Raw genomic sequence first — 21,913 nt, 5'->3', positions numbered from 1 at the left:
ATATTCGAATTATATTTCCCTAAAGAAGACACCACAATTTTTACCAAAAAGTATGCTGGGTGTTATAAGCATTCATGAGATAAAACATAATTGCTGTTGCATTAGTAGCTTGACTCATTCTTTATATAATTTGACACTAGCCACGCCTTTCTGACCTGAAATACTGAGGGTGCCAATATGTAGGTGGTTTTAATTATAATAAAGGTTTATTTAAGCATTAGTGGTTGAGGCTTTGTGTATGTTACACCAATAGCCATGTCCCTATAAATAGTTCTGTCCCACGCCTCAGCGTGGGATATTTTTCCTATGCCTTCCCTGATACCTGGTTAACGGCTGCCTCAGAAGCAACCCAGATGGCGTCTATATCGTGTAACAAGGATGAGAAGGCACAATAAAAATATGTTTAACCCCAAATCTTGTATTTTCTGATATCAAGCTAATTTGGGCTGATGTTTGGAAACAGTGAAGTTGGTCATTGCTGTAGAGTCAGCATTACCAGCAGGGAAATGGAATCCTCTTTTAGTTAATTTGTAGTGTGTCCTTGGGTAAGTACTTGTGACACAAAAATGGCTTAATTACAGGCCATGTAGGGAGCCCATATTTGTCTTCACTTGAGGATAATGTTCAGAGTACAGGATATCACCCAAAGGTGTTTTGAATGAATTCAGGCATTGCTTTCAGCATTATGACCTAGTCACAGGCAACAGACAATATAAATAGGAATGATGCCCCTGGTGACAACATCCATCATTTATATATTTTAATGGTTTGCTGGGATCTGTAGAGGAGGGTTTCAAGTTGGGCAATGAGAGTAATAGCTAATATTTGGGTAAAGGAAGGGCAGTTGATATTTGGGGGTTTGGATTATAAATAACATATTCTAATATTGACAATAGAAGGCGTAACTGTCCAATATCTGTTCCAACTGGCTGAGATGACACAAGAGATTGAAATAAAGGAATAATTGTGAGCATTTGGTTAAAGTAATTAAACAAGGAGGCCATTAGACTCTGGTGGCTCTAATGCCTGGTAGCTTACATAAGCAAACTGAAACCTAAGCCAGAGTCAATGCATTTGAATTTGAGAAAATGAAACTTAAGAACTACTAATCACAACCTACCAACTAGGCTTCCCTGAATAAGGCAATCACTTAAGCTATAGTCAACCAAATACTTTTTTTTTTTTTTAATCCTCACCCGAGGACATTTTTCCATTTTTTGTTCAGATAGAGCGGGAGGGAGAGAGAGGAAGAGAGAGAGAGAGAAACATCGATGTGAAGGGACACATCGAGTGGCTGCCACCCGCACGACCAACCAGGGCCGGGGACAAACTGCAACCGAGGTACGTGCCCTTAGCGGGAACCGAACCGGAGTCTCTCTGTACCGAACCCGAGTCTCTCTGTACCGCAGGCCGACGCTCCAACCGCTGAGCCAAACCGGCCAGGGCCCAAATACTTTTTTTGATTTGCTTCTGAGTCTTAGCTATAAAAACCTTGGCATCCTGTCAGTGGAGTGTTCCTAACCTTTGTTTGGTTTTGGGCTGCCTGATTTCAATCTATGTTTGCACAAATAACCTTCAAATTTTTAATGTACCTCAGTTTATTTTTCAACTGCATTGAGTGCTCTCTATGTGGTTGATCTAGTTCTATAAAAGCATGATTCCTTCATTGTGAAGCTCAATTCTCACGTGACTGGATAATGAGCATGTGTCAAAGTTTTATTTAACACAAGTGGGAATAAATGAAGACCACTTAAATGAGAACAGAGACTACAGAGCTTGCTATAGCAAGGGAGCCAGCCACCATCACTTGTGTTTGGCAGAGATTCAAAGGCAATCAAGGAGGGGAAGCTTTACAGGCATACCGTGGAGACACTGCGGTTTCATTGCATACCACCAGAATAAAGCGAGTATGGCAATAAAGTAAGTGGTAATCTTTTTGCTGGTGGAGGGTCTTAGCTTCAACATGTAAAAAATGCAACACCTGTGAAGTGCACAAAAGAGGAGGACAATAAAACAAGGTATGCCTTCCAGTTAGAACAAAAAAGGGGATACTCCTGGTATGTTGTGATTAAAGGTTGTTGGCAGAAATGCTGGACGTGAAGTAACTAGAAATGAGGCAACTATATGATCAGTTTGGGGGACATATTTGGTTTCTCTGGTTAGTCTTGGTGTGTGTATTGGAATATATGTGTGTCTAAAATAGGGAAGTTGGCAGCCTTTGAGCAAATCCTGACCATTCTGAGGTGATTGCTGCAAAAGTTGTGGCTTGTTTTCTTATGTGGGTCAGTTTTATCATTTATGGTCTAGCCATTGTCAATTTGTATATTAAGTCTCTCACTTATTGATAAGGTAGTCAGCAGAATGCTAGAACTGATTCCACAAGGGTATGAGAAACTGGAAGTTATATAATCACTGGAGAAAGGAACGATGAAATAAAAATTGATACAATACTGGCTCATGTTTCTTGACTTTAACCTTTAAGATTATTTTTTTGTACTTGATGTCTGCTCCTTCTCCCCATTACACCTCATCAGGTTTTTACCAGTGAATCTCTGCCTTTACTGGATTGTAAAACTTCTGGGCCCTCCTAAACTGTTATTCAAAGTTACATTTCCTGAGGGTGTCAGATGAACATCAAGTGGGTTTATTACAAAAATCTTCTGGAATGAAACCAATTAAAAAAAAAACCACACAATCTTTTGGTTTTCTTTCCAAATTTTGAGTAAAAATGTATGTATTATCTCATTTCATTTTCACAACAGTCTAATGCAATTGTGGTAATACAATTATTGTGATAATACAATTATTCCGAATGAGAAAACCAATACAGGTTAAATAACTTGAGGACTAACCAGTACTAAGTAGTTAAAAGACAGCTACAGAATATTTGAGCACTGGCTAAGTGTTGCTCTGGGTTGTGAGTGAGGGAAAGAGCCACAGAACTCAGACACACTCCAATACATTGCAGGCTGTGGCCAAGGCCAATCAATCCTTCTCATCGCTTTATTTCTACCACTTTGTTGCTTCTGAATTCGAAATCCTTTTGTGAGAGAGTTCACAGATGTGGTGGACAGTGTTCACGTGTGTGGTGGTTGGGAATTCAGAAACAGCTTCACTCCAGTATTTGCCTTTGCTTCCCTGGGCCTCTTGTTTCCTCATATACAACAGAGGGAGCTGGAACAACGTCTTTGAAGTTTAAATGCTGGTAACTGGCATTTGATGTAAAGTCACAAAACACCTGGTAAACAATAAACTTGAAAAATCGCGTCGCCACGTGCGTTAAACAGATTCCACAGCAGCTGGAGGAGGATCTGGTAGCTTTACATTTCTGCAACGGAAAGATTTTCCCATCTGGGAAGCTGCTACTCGTCTCACACCTGAATCTCTTTCTCCACAATCCCCCGGCCCAGCCATCCTCCCGTTGTCATGGAGACCCAGAACGCTCCAGCTGGCTGATTATCCTCCCCTAGTAGCCCTGGCGGAGCACGTGATGACGCACGCGCGTTCTAGGCGGCGGAGGCGCCGCGGTGGTTGCCGGGATTGAGCCTTTAGCAACCTGATCAGGAAGTGGAGGGCGGGGCTCCGGTCGAGCCTTTGACTCCTCGGCTGCTAGTCCCGAGACCCCGGCCTGGCGGGGGCAGCTCTGGGTGTGTGTTCGGCCAGGCGGGGCGCTGACCAGGAGCAGGAAGCGGCAGCCACGCGGGCGTGAGTGGCTGGCCGAGGCGGAGGAGCAGGGAGGCGGCGTCGGGTCGCGTGGGGCGGCCCTCCTCGCCGAGGTAAGGGCTGCGGCCGCGGGGTCCGGGGCGCGGAGCTCCGGGCCTGTTGTTCTTCGGGAGCGCCTCCTCCCGAGGGGCGAGCGCGGTTACCAGCCCTGGGGCGGCCGGGGCTGCCGCTCTCTGCGCGGACACGGTAACAACTTCTTGGGAGCATTGTCTCTTAGGCCGGCGGTTTACTGAGCAAACTTTTGGGTTGGAAAGGGGACATTTCGCAGTTGGAGAGCCTCTTCCTAGCCCCGCGTTTACATGGGCAGCAGCTGAGAGAACCGTGTGTGTGGAGTTCGGGGAACCACGGGGTCCAGCCAGCTACAGGCTGTGATTTAGATGCTTGTTCACGGACTGTTTTATTTAAAGCTGTCTTTTGGAGACCTAGTTTGTCATGATAACTAAACTTTAGTTATACTAGTTGTTTTCTGCAAAGTCGAAAGGTGTTTCCAAAACGGAACGCTGCGGTCCAGTTTTCTCCCACCTCTGTATTTCTGTCATTTACGATGTAAGCAGCCCCTTCCCAGCCTGCCGGCCATTCGTAGCAGCTGGGGTGCCAGTGGCACCGCTGAGGCTTAGGCAGCGACAGAAGCAAGAGAGGAAGGCAGGAAGGTCGAAAGAAGTCGAACGATGTGTTGGAGAGAACGTGGAGCCAGATTGTGACTTCGTTTTGGCCCTTCGGTGTCCCTCCGTGACACGTGGGCGCGTGAACTCCCTGAGCTGTGGTGGTGGTGTTTTTTCAGTGTACAACGGGCAGGCTGATGCGTCCTGTCTACCGCACATGCAGAATTCTACCTGGTCTTCGGAAAAAGGAGGAAAAGTTAGCCGGAGCATGCTCTGGTGATACGAAGACAAGGAGCTTTTCTCTGGGTGTCTTTGAACGTCATCAGTACCCCACCATCCAGAGGCCTTTTCACAGGCATTTCAGGTGTGGAGTGAGAATTAAAGGTTCTAAACCTAAGGACCTGGGCCAGGATGCGAATATCCTGACTCCTAGGTCAGGTGCTCGGTACTCCACTCCTGAAATGCTGGTAAAGACCTCCACGCTTTGAAAGGTTCTGCAAGAAATCCTTGCCTTGGAGCAGCGTACTTTTGAGAAGATGAAAGTAGTGAGCATCTCACTTAAAAGCAGTAATAAACAAAATGAGACCTAGAGTGTTTTAGGCGCTTTTCCAGTGTTTCAGTTGTGGAGCAGGGAGCACTGATTTAGGAGTTAGGATATCTGGGTTCTGGTCCAAGTACTTCCAGCTGTCGTAACCTTAACCATAGCTCTTCACTTCGGATTTTACATATTAAAAGAGGAATAGAATGGATACCCTTTACCTTACAGAGTTGTGAGAGATCAAAAGCTACAAGCATTTAGGTCTTTGTAAACTGTAAGGCTTTTTATTTAAGTTTGTGTTAAGCTCATGATTCAAAGCCTGAGTTAATTACCTTTCTTTACAAGGTGAAACAAACATGTTTCCTGTTTTAGGCTTGTTGCCCCCACCTTATCACTTGTGACTTCTCCTTTCTGTTCTCTGTTTCCTTCCCCAAGATGGTTTCTTCCTCATCACAGTATAATTATTTCTTTTAATATCCAACTCAAAGTAGTAATACCCAAATAACATATTTGTATAGCTTTACTCTTTAAAAAAATCACTTTCTTATGTTTTTTTCTTACAGTTGGGCTAGATGTAGACAGCATTGGTAGTAGTCTCATTTTAATTTACGATAAAATTGGATTTAGAGAGATCTAGCAGAGTCATGTTGATCTAGGGTCATGTTGCCGTTAGGGATTAGAATTGGGGAGAGAAGTAGGTCTTTGATTTGTGATCCTGTGCCAGTGACTCTTCCTTTCCTAGTTAAGTGAAGTTTACTCTGGTTATTTAACAGTGCTTATATTTTTAACTTTAAGCACTCTAAGTTACATTTTATTTATTCATAGTTAAGCGAGGGGCTCAATGCTTTCAGGTTCTCAAATGTAAGCTACTTGAAGACAAGAATTTATTTTCCAGAACCTTTCATACTTGGAGTACAGTGCCTCACAAACAGTGGACATTTAGTAAAGGTTTGTGAAACCAATAACAATGAGGCTAGAGCAATTTAAAGATGCTTTTCCGTTCATTATTCATTTAACAAATATTTATTGAGCTACTCTGTGCTTTAAGGCTTTCAAAGGATAAGATAGTCTTTTTTCCTCTGGGGCCTTTCTTCCCAGTTTATGAGTACTAATCTTAACACTGCAAATATAGTTTACATAGTCAGTCTGTGTGCTTCCCAGGTTCCTTGGGATTTTAGGGAGAGCTCAGACAAGAGAGGAACATTTTAAAATACTGTTGAATGACCTGTGGCTTCTCTGGTATTGAAGTTGTTTAGAATTGTAGAGTTTTAGAATTGGGAAAAAACCCAAAGAGGTTTAGCCTCACTTAACGTACAAATCAGGAATTTTCTGTAATTTCTAACAAATATCAATCCAGCCTTTTTATCACTTAATGATAGAGAATTCACCAGATTTTTAAATTTTTATTTATTTTAATTAAGCTGTGATGTTTTCTTTTTAATTTTTTTCTTTATTAATTTTAGAGAGAGAGGAAGGGGACGGGAGAGAGAGACAGAAATATCAATGAGAGAGATTGGCTGCCTCCTGCATTCCCCCCACTGGGGATTGGGCCCACAACCTGGGCATGTCCCCTGACCGGGAATGTAACCAGAGCCCTCTTGGTGCATGGGTCAGTGCTCAACCACTGAGCCACACCGGCTGGACTGTTTTATTTCATTTTTTAATCCTCACCTGAGGATACTTTTATATTTATCTTCAGATAAAGAAGGAAAGAAAGGGAGAGAGAGAGAGAGAGAGAGCACGGGAGGGAGGGAGAGAGAGAGAGAGAAACATTGATGTGAGGAGAGACACACCAACCAGGTCTGGGAAAAAACTGCAACCACGGTATATGCCCTTGGCCAGAATCGAACCCATGACTCTTTGGTCCCCTGGCCAATGCTCTAACTGTTGAGCCAAACTGGCCAGGGCCTAAAAATGTTTTAACAAATTAGGGGAAATTAAATATTTTACTTAATCCAGTATATCCAGAAGATCACATCAATATATAATCAGTCTAAAATATGTCATAAGTTTTTTTTTTATAGTAATTTTATAAGTTCTTTTCTTTGTACTAAGTCTTTTACGTTTGATATGTATTTTACACTTAGAGTACATCTCAACTTTAGCATCTCTCAGGTGCTCAATAGGCACATGAGTCCAGTGGCTACCATATTGGACAGTGCAATTCTAGAGCTTTAGAGAATAATTCTATTTCTCTTTACGAGTACCAGCACAGTGGTTGGCACATAATAGGCACTAAAGATTTTTTGAGTGAAGGAGTAAATGAGTAAATACAAGTGCTAAACAACTAGTAGCAAGGTAATTTTGTTTGAGAAGTAACTTGTTGAGACGGATTTAGCATATAGGTTTGACTGACTGGACTCGGTATTAAGGATACTTATTTTAATCTTTGCAGCATTATGGATCCAAGTCTTTTGAGAGAACGTGAGCTCTTCAAAAAAAGAGCTCTTTCCACTCCTGTAGTAGAAAAACGTTCAGTATCTTCTGAATCATCAGCATCATCATCATCGAAGAAGAAGAAAGCAAAGCTAGAACATGGAGGATCATCAGGCTCTAAACAAAATTCTGGTTAGTGAAATTGACTAAAACTATTTTTATTTTTCAGAAAACCATTTAGTAATGGCAAGTTCATTTTCAGTTCAACACTCATATTGCTTGTTAGGCACTTTAAGTATAAAGGATGGAATGATGAGAGAATTTTTTGCTCTTAAAATGTTAATAAGTTTGGTGTAGTTAGCTTTAGGTTATTATCTTTTAAAAAATAACGTTATTGAAGTTTACTTTTCATCCCATACAGATCATTTGTTTTTTTAGGTATACAGTTAAAATATAAATATATATATATTTTTTTATCCTCACCCGAGGACATTTTCCCATTTTTTGTACAGATAGAGTGGGAGGGAGAGAGAGGAAGGAGAGAGAGAGAAACATCGACGTGAAGGGACACATCGAGTGGCTGCCACCTGCACGACCAACCAGGGCCGGGGACAAACTGCAACCGAAGTAGTGCCCTTAGCGGGAACCGAACCCAGGTCTCTCCGGACCGCAGGCCGACGCTCTAACCGCTGAGCCAAACTGGCCAGGGCAAAATAAATATATATTTTTTAGGTAGAGTGGAAGGGAGGGAGGAAGAGAGAGAGAGAAACATAGATGTCAGAGAGACACATTGATTGGTTGCCTCTTGCACGACCCTGATCAGGCTGGGGATCGGACCTGCAACCCAGCTACGTGCCCTTGACTGGGAATTGAACCCACGACCCTTCGGTCCGAGGGCTGACTCTAACCGCTGAGCCAAACTGGCTAGGGCAGTTAAAAGATTTTTAGTAAATTTACGGAGTTTTGCAACTATTAGCACAATTCAATTTTAGAACATTTCCATATTCCCCAAAAGATCCCTTGTGCCCATTTTCAATTGTTCCTTATTTTCACCCCAGCCCCAGATAACCAATAATCTACTTTCTATCGCTGTGTTTGCTTTTTCTGGACATTTCATATAAGTGGAATTGGACAATATATGTGGTCTTTAGGTCTGCCTTATTTTTAATTTAGCATCTGTTAATTAGATGATCATGTTCTTGTTCTTTAATAATAACAGTATATTCCATTAATTTTCAGATGTTAAACCTTGAATTCTTGTAATAAATCCTATTTGGTCATGGTATATAATCCTTTTTTATTTGTTGTGGGATTCAGTTTGCTGTATTTTATCCAGGATTCCATGTCGTGGCATGTATCAATACTTCATTCCATTTTATTGCTGAAGAGCATTTCTTTGTGTGGATATACTACAATTTGTTTATCCATTCACCAGTTATTGTATTCTTTTTGGTTATTATGAATAGTGCTGCTGTGAACATTCAGGTATGTCTTTTTGTGGACATTTTTTTTTTTCCTTGTAATGAAACCTAAGAGTAGAATTTCTGGGTCATGTGGTAACTTTATGTTTAACTTTTTTTTTTATCCTCACCCGAGGACATTTTTCCATTTTTTGTTCAGATAGAGTGGGAGGGAGAGAGAGGAAGAGAGAGAGAGAGAGAAACATCGATGTGAAGGGACACATCGAGTGGCTGCCACCCGCACAACCAACCAGGGCCAGGGACAAACTGCAACCGAGGTACATGCCCTTAGCGGGAACCGAACCCGGGTCTCTCAGGACCGCAGGCTGACGCTCTAACCGCTGAGCCAAACCGGCCAGGGCTATGTTTAACTTTTTAAAGAAACTACCAAAATGGTTGTACCATTTTACATTCTCACCATCAATGCATGAGGATTCCATTTTTATCTTATTCTTGCCAAGACTTGTTATTCTGTCTTTCTGATTATAGCCATTCCAGTGGATGTAAAGTGGTATTTTGGTTTTGATATGCAGTTCTTTAATGATTAATGTTGTTGGATGCCATTTCATGTGCTTATTGACTGTTCAGTTGTCTTCTTTGGTGAAATGTCTGTTCATATTTTTGCCCACTTGAAAAGTGATTGGGTTGTCTTCTTACTATTGATTCGTAATTCTTTATATATTCTGGATATAGTTTCTTGAGTCAATATCATTTGTGCTTTTGATGTCATATCCAAGAAATCTTTGCTTAACCCAAGGTCGTGAAAATTTACTGTTTACTTATTTATTTTTTTACTTAATTTTTTTAATACTTTATTTTTTATTTTTCTTTTAAAAAAAATGTGTTTATTATATTTAGAGAGAGAGGAAGGGAGGAGAGAGGAACATCTATGTGAGAGAAAGATCAATCGGTTGCCTCTTGTATGCACCCTGAGACCCTAGTAACCTAAGCAGTGTCCCCCGACCGGGAATCCAGCTGGCAACCTTTCAGTGCGAAGGACGACGCTCACTCAACTGAGGCACATCGGCCAGGGCTACTGTGTTTTCTTGTAAGAATTTTATAGTTTTAACTCTTACGTTAGGTTTACGGTAAGTTTGAGTTGATTTTTTGTTTAACATAAGGATCTAAATTCATCTTTTTGTGTTTTGTCCCTGTACCATTTGTTGAAATGACTACCTTCCCCATTGACTTGCATTGGTGACACCCTTATTGACTATAAATGAGTTTACTACATATTTCTGGTATCTCAGTGTGGTTTGTTGACTTATATGTCTGTCCTGTGTCTGTACCATACTCTCTTGGTAACTGTAGTATTGTAGTATTGTAGTAAAGTTTTGAAATTGGGAAATTTAAGTCCTTCAGTTTTGTTCTTTTTAAAAATTGTTTTGCTTTTTATCTGGACCCTTTGCATTTCCATATAAATTTTAGGATCAGTTCATCAATTCACATCTGTAAAAGAGCCAGAGGTGGATTTTGATAGGGATTGTATTGAACTGTTCATCAATTTGGGGCGAATTGCTATCTCAGTATTATTAAGTCTTACAGTAGATGAACATGGGTATCTTTCCATTTATTAGGTTTTTATTTATATCTTACATTTATTTTGTTAAATTTATTCCTAAGTATTTTTGATACTGTTGTGAATGAAATAGTTTTCTTAATTTGATTTTTAAACATTTTTCTTTATTGATTTTTTAGAGAGGAAGGGAGAGTGAGAGAGAGATAGAAACATTGATGAGAGAGAACATGGACTGGCCGCCTCCTGCATGTGCCCCACTAGGGATTGGGCCCACAACCTGGGCATGTGCCCTGACCAGGAATCCAACCTCTTGGTGTATGGGTCAATGTTCAACTACTGAGCCACACCAGCTGGGCTGATTTTTAAAATGTTCATTGCTGGTATATGGAAATAAAATACTTTTTTTTACATTGATCTTTTATTCTGCAACTTTGAACTCATTATTTCTAGTTTTTGTGTGGATTCTGTAGCATTTTCTACATATAAGATTTACAAGATTGTGTTATCAGTGAATATGAAGAGTTTTATTTCATTCTTTCCAATATGAAGTCCTTTTATTTTTTTTCCTCGTCTGTCTAGACTGGCTAGTATGATGTTGAATAGAAGTAGTGAGAGTGAACATCTTTGTATCTTGAGTTTTTTTTTCTTCTGAACTAATTTCTCAGTACATGTTCAGGAGCAGCATTTCTGACTTAAGGGCAGTTGTAGTGTAGTGGTTAAGAGCATGCTTTGGGCCAAGCCAGTGTGGCTTAGTGGTTTGAGTGTCGACCCATGCATGCACCAAGAGGTCGCCAGTTTGATTCCTGGTCAGTACACATGCCCAGGTTGTGGGCCTGATTCCCAGTGGGGGGGCATGCAGAAAGTGCCCAGTCGATGTTCTCTCTCATCGATGTTTTTATCTCTCTCTCCCTCTCCCTTCTCTCTCTCTAAAAATCAAGGAAAAAAAAAAGAGCATGCTTTGGTTTACTCATGGGTGGTAGCAAGATAGTATTAGGATTATAAAATATAATATCTGTACAGCCCTTGGAATTCCAAGAAATAAAACTGCCATATCTCTTAACAAGTGTTAAATGGTCCTATCTTTTAAATTTTTTTTTTCCCATAGTCTTTTCTATATTGGGTATCTTAGCCCTTGAGAGTGTGAATGTGAGAAAGCACAAGTTCAAGAAATGCAGTTTAGTGGGGTGTACCATTAAGTTTTAGTTTGAAGACAGTCTGGCTCTTCTTAGACCATGTATCTCAACAGTTAGTCAGTTTTACGAAAATGTATGCAAGTATACTTGTGACCTTTCTGAGTATTTTGAGACTTTTGTCACGGTAATCCTACATAAAACGTAAGTCTTTAAAAATGTGTAAGTTGTCTTCAGTAAACTAGAAAATACCGCTTTTTAATAAGTAGGGACTTTAATATAAGTGGAAGTATTTTATTTTTGATTTAGAGAAGCATTTTTTAAAAATATTTTATTTCTATCGATTTTAGAGCGAGAGGAGAGAGATTGAAACATCAACAAGAGAGAATATCGATTGGCCGCCTCCAGCATGCCCCCCACTGGGGGACTGGGCCCACAACCTGGGCATGTGCCCTGACTGGGAATCAAACTAGTGACCTATTGGTGCATGGGTTGACACTCAACCAGTGAGCCACACCTGCTGGGATAGAGAAGCATTTTACATAGCATTTCTATTACCAAAACACATGTAGATATAGTACTCTTTTTTTTTTTTAATTGAGTTTTTTTTGGGGGGGGGGGAGAGAGAGAAACATTGATGTGAGAGATAAACATCGATTTGTTGCCTCTCATATGCATCCGACTGAGGATGGAACCCAACTTGAGTATGTGCCCTGATTAGGGATCAAACCTGTGACCCTTTGGCGCATGAGGTGATGCTCTAAGCAAGTGAGCCACACCATCCAGGGCATACTGCTCTGTTTTTTAGTCCACATGATTTGTTTAGGTATAAGTTATTTTTTTAATCCTCACCTGAGGATATTTTTACATTGATTTTCAGATAAAGTGGGAGGGAGGGAGAGAGAAAGACAAAGAGAAAGAAATATCGATGTGAGAGAGGCACATTGATTGGTTGCCTCCCGCACAACCCCAACCAGGGCTGGGGATTGAACTGCAGCGAGGTACACACCCTTGACTGGAATTGAACCGTAGACTCTTTGGTCCTCGGTCCTTTGCTCTAACTGCTGAGCCAAACTGGCCAGGGCTTGGTATAAATTATTTTGGCATCATTAGCCTTGCTTATGTTTTCCAGTTTATCTTTTGCTGCTTAATATTGAATGCTAGGCATCTTTATCTAGTTTAAGTGTAATTTTAAAGAGATTGGTAAATTATTCACATTTATGAAGTTTTACTGTACATTTAATGAAAGGGATACACACAAAAAGTACATATTTAACTTGTCTTTTCCTTCTAGTAGAAATCTTTTAATCATTCAAAGTCTTTCAATTTTGTAAATAACAGTTGGCCTCTGAAAATTTTTTCTCCTCAAAGTTGAAGGCTATTTTCAGAGATTTTGGTTCATCTTATGTAGAGTGCTAGACCACTTCAGTTTCACGTTTTCTGATGTTGTCCATCATACTTCTAAGAGGGTTAGGTTCACTTTTCAAGTCTTTCACAGTTTTGTTTTTTACACAGCAGCAGCAGTCAAGCACTTCATAAAGGAAAGCCAGCACCACTAAAGATACCACTGTAAATATAAATAAAAGCAGAATAACAAAGCAGGCAGTGTTCCAGTTATCATGGAAAGGGTAAATTTTTTGAACTTGAAACCCAAGGTACTGATAAACAGATGTAGTGGTTTCATTCCAGAGGCTGGAGCTCAAGGAGGCCATTCTTACAGATTCTACTTCTTGTATTGCTCTTCTGAATCTCTAGAAAGGTAGAAAATGAATATATGTAACCAAACTCTACATATTTATCAATTCAAATCTCAGTGTAAGATTTGTTAGTAAATTTATATAGGCAAAACACATTTAATGATATTATTTTTTTTCTATATGCCAATGTATTCTGTAAACCATACTATATATTTTGTGTATATTACTAGACAAATATGTATGTTTAAAATTCATACACAGAAACTAACTGCTCATGGAAGGGGAAAAGGCAACTTAATTGGTTTCAACTTAATTGATTTAAAGTTTGACTAAAGTAGTGGCCATTGAGCTATTATCTACAAGAAATCTTTACATTTTAAGGTTATGTTCTTCAAAATGCCCTTGTGGATCCTCTCACCTTTTTGGTTCAGTGTATTTTCAGCTCCTGTTTCCACTCCTTTAAACTGCGAAGACAGAGACCTGAATCAGGGAATAGTGGCTGAGTGAAAAACAGAAAGAAAAGTCAAATTAAGTTCCCTGTGAAGAGACCATAATCTTAGAATTTTTTGTTGTGTATATGAGAGTCTAAATATTTCCATAGCCCTGGCCAGTTTGGCTCAGTGGTTAGAGCGTTGGCCTGCGGTCCAGAGAGACCCGGGTTCGGTTTCCGCTAAGGGCATGTACCTTGGTTGCAGTTTGTCCCTGGCCCTGGTTGGGTCGTGTGGGAGGCAGCCACCCGATGTGTCCCTTTCACGTTGATGTTTCTCTCTTTCTGTCTCTTCCTCTCTCTCCCTCCCACTCTATCTGAAAGAAAAATAAATAAATAAATAAATAAATACTTCCATATACCTAAGTGACCTCTAGACATGAATATTTAAAACAGGCAAATTCAGTGCCCCAAAGGTAATCATTTATTGAATTATTATTCCATTTCACAAAATTAGCGAGTTAAAGTTTCAGTATTTTTGCATTAACTTTTGCTCTTGTTGACCTGATACTTGGTAGGCCTTAAATGGAACCGTAAGGGTTGAAGATTTGAGAGTATTAAAAAAAAAAAAAAAAGAATTTTTGGTCTTTAAAAATAACTTTTTAAGCTTATTTTTAAAAATTAGAAAATACTGTCCTCCGCCATGAGGTGGGGGCCAGTGCCCAGTGGTGCCAGCCTAGTTCAGGGCGGCTCTGACACCCCGCCCCTCTCCCCCTCCTCCGCACCCCCTGGCCAGGCTGGGCTCTGTTCTCCCATGGAGGTGATAAGGCCCGGAGGCACCTTGCAGCTCCAGAGGCACCTTGCAGCTCCAGCCCTCCCTCTGCACCTGGAGCAGCACAGCAGCTGGAGCCTCCCATTTTATGCGTGGGGAGGCGAAGGCGAGCTGGTCCAGCCCAGGGCCACTGGGTCGGGTGCACTGGACCTGTGCCACCACCCGGGGGGGGGGGGTCACAGGTGGCCTGCATGTCGTGGGTATTAGAAGCTCCCCAGACGGTCTGAAAGCCAATGGAGGCTGATATCAAGGAAGGAGGGGGTCGTTTCAGACCTGATGGAAGCAGGTTTCTTCAGGAGGGAACCCCTAAAAAGTGAATAATCACAAAATAATTATCCCTGAATGGTTATATGAATAAGTGAATAAATTATATAAATTAAATGAATAAAGTAAAAAAAAATTAGAACATAACCTATATGCTAAGAAAATTTTGGAAATAAAAAAATATTTCGCTTTAATTCAATGACTGTTGTCTATTTGTATGTTTTAAATGAAAGAAATGACTTTTTAAGCATGCTTGCTCCCCCACGTAATTGTAAATCAACTTTCATTTATTCTTGTGAACAAATGTTTATTGATTACCTACTGTGTACCAAATACTTTAAGTGCTGGGGATAATTTGTGTGTGAGATTATGTTTCATTTAAAGAAGACTTCAAGGTAGTGCAGAAGTATAAGAGTATAACCAAGCCTTGGCTGATTTGCCGCCATTTAGAGCATCAGCCCGCGGACCCAATAGTCGTCGGTTTGATCCCGGTCAAGGGCAGGTACCTTGGTTGCGATTTGGTCCCTGGCCATGGCCCTGCGGGAGGCAACCGTTTAATGTGTCTCTCTCACGTTGATTCTCTCTCTTTCTCTCTGTCTCTGTCTCCCCACCCCCCCAATCTCCCTTCCTCCCACTGTCTGCAGATACATGGGAAAAAAATATCCTTGAATGAGAATTTGAAAAAAAAATATATATATATGAATGATGAAAACCCCCATGTTCTCATAATACAGCTTCATTTATCAGTCTCTAGCTCTACCCAATGCTACAATGATTATTTTGACACAAGTCCCAGACATCATTTTATTTCTAGAAATATTGAATGTATCTTAAAAGGTGAGGACTCTGTTTTAAACATAACCACAATATTTTTACATCAAAAAGATTAAAAAGTGACTTAAAATCTAAAGCCATAACAATATAATTCCTTTAGATTTCTTTGTTTTCTTTATAGATAGAAGTTAAAAACTTTGGGGTTGATAAATTGATACTTTCTAAGGTTTTTGTTTTTTTTCTTAAATCGGATTTGCTTGGCAAATCACTTCACTTCCCTTGGATGGACTTGGTTCCTTCCTTTCTTCTGTCGTGTGTTTTGAGGGTTAAATCAGTAATCTGAGGCCAGAAGTAAAGGCCAGTTCATTTTTTCTTTTTGGATTTTAGAATTCTTCAGTTTTATGGTGCTTGGTCCCTTCATCTTGAAACGAGGGGTAACAGACTAATGGACAACAATTGAATCAATTGCTTCTATTAGTTCTGGGACATACAAAAATACATTGTCTGTAACATATACTATGTTATATCTCATTGCATTATTTTCAAACTGTGTCTGGGGACCCAGCCTTTCAAAGCTGCCCTTTTTTATCCTTTGAATTTTTCTCTTCCGAGCATGTTCTTATAGAAAGCAAGGCTGCTATTTTGCACAACTCCAAGGAGCACCATTCATACTGTATTGTGGGGTGACATTCACATAGAGTTATGTGATGTGGATTTCCTAAGAGTCTACCCCTCTAACCTCTGCATTGTTGCTGCCTCTGATTCTAATCATCATGCACACAAATAATCAAGTAACCCACAGAGACAGACTCAAATAGAGACAAAATTGAGTCCTTTTTGACCCAGCCTTCCTAATACCATCATATGTGTGTGTGTGTCCATACACCTCTAAAGAAAAGTTTAGCTTTGAAACTCCTTTAAGATTTTAGCACTACTAAAATGCAGATATTCCTGGGAGGGGTAACATACTTTGTTACAGGTATTTTTACTTCAGCGTGAATGGGTTTCAGGACCTTTTTGAAAAGCAGCGCTAATAGAGCGAGAGAGGAAGAAGAGTAGGACCTTGGGGAAAGGGGACAGTGCCACTTATGTGGGTAGGTAAAGAGCAGGAAGAATTAAGTGAGGGTCTGTCTAATAATTTTACTTTGGCTAACCTAGAACGTCTCCAGCATTAATGAAAATATTTCTTAGACTTTCAGTTAAGGCCTTTCAGGTTGATTCCTTTTTAAAATATGGAATTTTTTATTTTTATTTTTTTAGAGTTTTGTTTCTAAATTTGGCATTAGAAGTGACTGCAGGGGAAACTGATAGGGAGAAGAGAGTAGAATGAAGCAATTTTCACAACATACCCCTCAAATTAGTTTAATCTAGTTTATTAATTAACTTAATGTTAATTTAAAGTGTTAGTTTATGATTGATTTCAGAAACATCATAGCAATTTTAAAAATTAAAAGCTTTACCCAGAATCTTATCTCCCTAACATGTGAAGCTTTTAATTCTTTTACTTTTCTCCTAGAAATTGGCTATAAAAATCCATAACTCATATCTGGTTGAGATTATACTGAAGTTATTACCTGTATTTTAATTTATGATGAATAGGCCCTTTTTTTTTTTATTTGTATTGACTTTAAAACTGGGGAGAAGTTGTAAAGGCTAATATAAGTTACTGTTTCATATGAGATTTTAAAATGATTAGAAAGTTGGTTTAAGGAGCTTCATAGCTGTTCATTTTTTTTTTCTTTATTGATTTTTAGAGAGAGAGGAACGGAGAAGGAGGGAGAGTTAGAAACATCGATGAAAGAGAATATCAATTGGCCACCTTCTGCATGCCCCCCACTGGGGATTGGGCCCACAACCTGGGCATGTGCCCTGACCGGGAATCCAACCAGCGACCTCTTAGTGCACAGGTCGATGCTCAGCCAGTGAGCCATAGCGGCCAGCCATAGCTGTTCATTTTTGAGGTATAAGTGCATTGCTTAAAATTTTTTTAGGCCCCCCTCACCCCTAAAAAAATGGAGGAAGAGTGGAAGGGGAGAGGATAAGGTAGGGGCAGGCAGACAGATGCACAACTAAATTTAATTATTTGAAGTTAATATCGATGAACTATTCTATTTAAAATTAATATAGAATATTCACACAATATTATACATGAATGAGGTAATTGAGTGGTGATATGGAAAGATTTTTAGGATATGTTGTAAGGGAAAAGAACAAGGTGCAGAACAGTATATATAGGAAAGGGGAAATAATATATTTTATTTGCTTGTATCTGTGTAAAAATCTTGAATATTCAAAAAATTAATAGTGGTTACTTGTGGGCTTAGATGGAGAGTAGATTTGGGGACAGGGATGTGTGTGAGATTTCTCAATATAACCTTGTTACATTCTTTTAGTTTTTGAACCATTTGAATCTATTATTTAAAACCCAAAGATATTTTATTTTATTTTAATTAATTAAATAATTTTGTTTTGAATTTTAGAGGGTATTTATTAAAGCTGGGGACAATGAAACAAAGAAGGCCTGGGAAAATGAGCCTAGGTTGGTCTGCTTTGTTTCACTAAGAAGTCAGACAAAAGGGGCCCTTGGGGACAAGCTCAAGGGTTTTGCCTGGGATGAACTGCCACTGTCTATTGCTGCCCTGGTTGCAAGCCTTGTGGGGTCCCTTAGAGTTTAGGAGAGGCATGCCTGTGGGAAAGGGTTGGGGAAGGTGTGGCTGTGCTCCTGGGATGGAAAGCATGAGCTGGGTCCTTTTCTTGAGTTTTATTTCTCTCTCGAAGGTGGGAATCTTAGGGGAAGTCTCAGGGGAGGATTTCAACAGAATAGTCACCGGTTTTCTAGGTGTGCTGTTTCAGGGTCTTGGTCTCTACTAATTGGTCAGTGTCAGGGCAGGGGGTTATTAGTCATTGCAGCTGGTCCTGGTGTCACTCACCTGGTGCTGCTTTTCTGGGCCTGGGGCTGAAATACAACTGAGGCCCAGATGTTATTTCTAAGGAGGCAACCTTCTGTATCTGTTGTAAATTGCTGTCAGTTTGTTCAGCTCAAACAAATATATTTTAAAAATATTTCTTGCTTTTGAATTTTAAAAGTCTGTTGTGTTATATGTTTATTTACTACATTTATTGAGTTTTCTGGATTCTAAAAAAGTAAAATTAGGATTATCAAGCACTATCATTTTGATTAGACTGCATACTTTATCCACACACAAATATGCTTATCATAATGCTTGCAGTGACGGGAGAGCAGTGTATGCCATCTCCCAGGGCATTTATAACCTTTGCTAGCAGCATCTAAGCAGTTTAGGAAAGATATGTGCATGTCAGTTTTATGTTATAAGTGATGACAGTGTGCTTCTTGTGAGAATGCATTGATAACTGATGAGCAACTCAAAACATTCACTTTCTAGTTAGCTTCTGGGCATAGCTGAAAATAGTAAACCCTTGTAATATGGAATCATTTTTCACCTTACATTTAATGTGATTTATTTTTTTCAAAGTACAGTGGAACTCTAGTAATTTTTTGTGTTAAATTTAGGGTAAAAACTTAAAATTTACTTTGGTGGATTAGACATAACTAGACATGCAAAAATATAGTTACCATTAATATTGTTTTGCATTCTGATACTATAATTTTTAAACTAAAATGTAAATTTATAACAAGCAAATCTGTAAACATGCCTTATGAAAAGTAAGAGAAAATGGTAAAAAACAAACAAAAAACAGTTTGCACTTTTTTGCATCCCCCTTAACCCCTTTAGAGCAATGGGAAGTGTTAAGGTAAATACCATATATTATTTTAGTTTGTTGTTTTTGAAATGTTCCCTTCACCTATTTTTTCTCCCATTTCAAAAGGACCTAGTGAAATATTTACAGGGCTAAGTCTTGGAACTGTTTTGGAGCTTTGAATTGCCAGATCAGAATAAAATTATGCTTTTGCTATATTTGTGGTAAAAGCCCTTTAGTTGAATTTTCTAGAGCCTTTAAACATATCACTTTTAAATATGATCAATTAATCATAGTAACCTTTAAATGTAGAGCAACACAGCCCTGGATCTTTCTGAGATAGGCCATGCCTCTAGTCAGTTCAGTGAAACAGCAGTAGCCTCCATCTGTGCTAACTATAGATGTATTACCAATAAAATGTAGGCTGTTTATAGTTTTAATGTAGGTGGTAGGGTGTTTCAATTTACAGTTTACCTGAAATTTGAGTTATGAATTAACTCTTCTATTTGGCAAAGTTATTTTTTTTTATGAGACTTTTGGGGCACCCATACTTTGTATGGTAAATAGGAATGTTTTCTAAGTAACTAACCCAATTGTGCTGAACCTGGAAAGATCTAATATCTTCTTACAGCAGCAAGGTTTGGTCTTTGTAAGGGATGCTTTAGTCATATTAGCTGTATGCTGGCTAAGAAATAAAAGGAATAAAAATTATGGAGAAAATGACCTTTAAAATTTAAATAGATTTACCAGCAAAGAAAAGGGCAGAAGTTGGATCTTTAAGTCAGTGTGTATAGGTAATATATTTGAACTCTAATATCTACTAAATTATATTTCTATGCTTTAGTATTATAACATTATAAATTTGGTCAGCAGTTGCTACTGATTTTTTAGATATGAATGGTTAATCTGAGCCATGAAAGTAATCTTATTACCTTGAAAGGTACTCTACTGTCCTCCCTTAACCAATTCTTAGGACATATTTTTATTTTTAAATGTAGTTAAGACTTACTACGTATTTATTTTGAGGATCAATTTAAGAATAACTTGAACATATTAAAATTACTGTGATAAATATGTATTTCTGTAGCATATACAAAAATGAAAGGCTATTTCAAAAAAGGTTTTCATTTAATAATAGCATGACTTGTATATTACAGTAATATAGACTTTAAGATTTTACTTAAGGAATTAAATTAAAATGTTAGAAAAGACTGAAGCTCTCTAAATGATGTCTTTGGTTACAGTATAATGCAGCCTACATAATGGTACCTTTATGGTGTTTTTATTTTTATATAAAAATCACAATTGTGATAATTTTTCAGCATTCTCTGAATCTACAAAGTCATATAGAAAACAATTTTGAACTCTCTTCTGATATTTGTTAAAATATAACAAACTTTCTTGTAAGCAACTGCTTTTTACCAGCCAGTATAATTTGTACATATATAATCAGAAAGCTTTAGTTCAGGATTCACTTTTAGTCTAGATTTTTCTTTAAGAAAAATCCTTTGTTTAAGACAGACCAAACTGCTGAAATGAAATAGCTCAGAGAAAATGAAATTAGCAAGTAACCACTTAAAATCAAATGCTTATGGTTTACTCTCAGGTCTAGATATAGATCCGGTTAAAGACAATGTCATGAATTTTCCATTAAGGCACAGATGGTAAGGGTGCTTATCACATAGCACAGGCAGTCTTCATATTTTCATAATAAAATCCAGCCAAGCAGTGAAATGAATACATTGCTTGTTTTGGTCTTTAGTAGGAACAAAGCATTCTGTTTGATTTTTATGGTAAAGTATTTTTATATTGCATCGTAAGGACATGTATTACTAAATGAAAAAGATATAAACCTACCTCTTGTCTGAAAGGCTGCTGTTGAAGCGATGGTATCGTCTGTTTGTAATGCAGTCTAGTGCACAGCCAAGATGGAGCTGTGCTTCTATTGGTTGAAGCACAGTGCAGCTGACAGTTTCTTCTACATTCATTTGCATTAAGTCCTGCCACCCTTAAGAGTAAATCATTCATAAACTTGAATAAAGCTATCTGGGATATCAATTGTCACCTCTTTTTAGTGCCTTTTTGTCCTTCAGCTAAATTCCTACATAGGAATTTGTGAGATAGGAACAAATTGATGTTTCCTCAGTGTTTTAACTATGAAATTTCAGATCCTTCAGTGAAAATTTCGGTGATAGGGCTAGAAGATAATGTCGAGAGAGGTAGTAACCTAGGACACAAACAGCCCAGGTTTATCAGCTTATATTTCCTCCAGGAAGTATGCATAATATTTTTAAAAATTATATATATTTTTTCTCTTCTTTTAGTACTGTGTTTTATTATTTTCATGTGGTGGTTATTTTACAGGAGAAATTCTGAGGAAAAAGAGAGAAATAATGTTTTTGGCTTTACTAGTTTGCAGAGGATAGGTACACTAGCTACATTAAAAAGCAGCAGTCTGCGAAATCTATTTTATTTTTGTAATCCTTACCTAAGGGTGTGTGTGTGTGTGTGTGTTGAAATTGAGAGAGAGAGAGAGAGACAGACATCGATGTGAGGGAGAAACAATCGGTTGCCTCCTGTACCTGCCTGGATCAGGGATCAAACCTGAAATCTGGGTGAGTGCCCTGATCAGAAGTTAAACCTGTCACCTTCTGGTGTATAGGATGATGCTCTAACCATCTGAGTCATGGCCAGGACAGTCTGTGAAATTTAAATGGCAAAAGAATCCTCAGTTGGATGTTTGAAGTAGAATGTTTTTATTATAGTGTATTATTTAAAGTTGTAGTCTAAGCATAACAGAATCAAGTTTTTTTTGTTGTTTGTTTGTTTTTTTAATCCTCACCCGAGGACA

General features: G+C 38.8%; 2 protein-coding genes across 4 annotated transcripts in view; one reads left to right on the top strand and one right to left on the bottom strand.

Annotated features, from left to right (window-relative positions):
• Window positions 1-3,560: 3,560 nt before the first annotated feature.
• The window catches only part of GTF2E2 (general transcription factor IIE subunit 2), a 62,593-nt gene continuing 44,240 nt past the window's right edge, over window positions 3,561-21,913 (top strand). For 2 of the 3 annotated variants that reach the window (XM_036249961.1, XM_036249963.1), the window contains exons 1-2: window positions 3,561-3,776; window positions 7,259-7,431. In XM_036249961.1, the coding sequence (XP_036105854.1) occupies window positions 7,263-7,431 (169 nt within the window). In that variant the 5' untranslated portion in view covers window positions 3,561-3,776; window positions 7,259-7,262. Of the gene's footprint in view, window positions 3,777-7,258; window positions 7,432-17,822; window positions 17,882-21,913 lie in introns of those variants that run through there. The other variant, XM_036249962.1, reaches the window with a different exon arrangement.
• Window positions 12,764-21,090, bottom strand: SMIM18 (small integral membrane protein 18). Its single transcript, XM_036249964.1, has 2 exons — window positions 20,916-21,090; window positions 12,764-13,086 (listed from the first exon to the last, which is right to left on the bottom strand). The coding sequence occupies exons 1-2, from the start codon at window positions 21,088-21,090 to the stop codon at window positions 12,764-12,766; spliced, it is 498 nt and encodes a 165-aa protein (XP_036105857.1).

Source organism: Molossus molossus, unplaced genomic scaffold (genome assembly GCF_014108415.1).
Source record: "Molossus molossus isolate mMolMol1 unplaced genomic scaffold, mMolMol1.p scaffold_m16_p_9, whole genome shotgun sequence".
NCBI classification, from domain to species: domain Eukaryota; kingdom Metazoa; phylum Chordata; class Mammalia; order Chiroptera; family Molossidae; genus Molossus; species Molossus molossus.
Note: the sequence above shows the minus strand (reverse complement) of the source record. Positions and strands in the feature narration are given on the sequence as shown.

Excerpts from the sequence above, each read along its gene's own strand:
- SMIM18 (XM_036249964.1), bottom strand. The coding sequence starts at position 21,090 with ATGAATGATTTACTCTTAAGGGTGGCAGGACTTAATGCAAATGAATGT. Across the intron at positions 13,087-20,915 it reads GCCTTTCAGACAAGAGGTAG|CAATACAAGAAGTAGAATCT; the intron begins GTTTATATCTTT and ends GATTCAGAAGAG.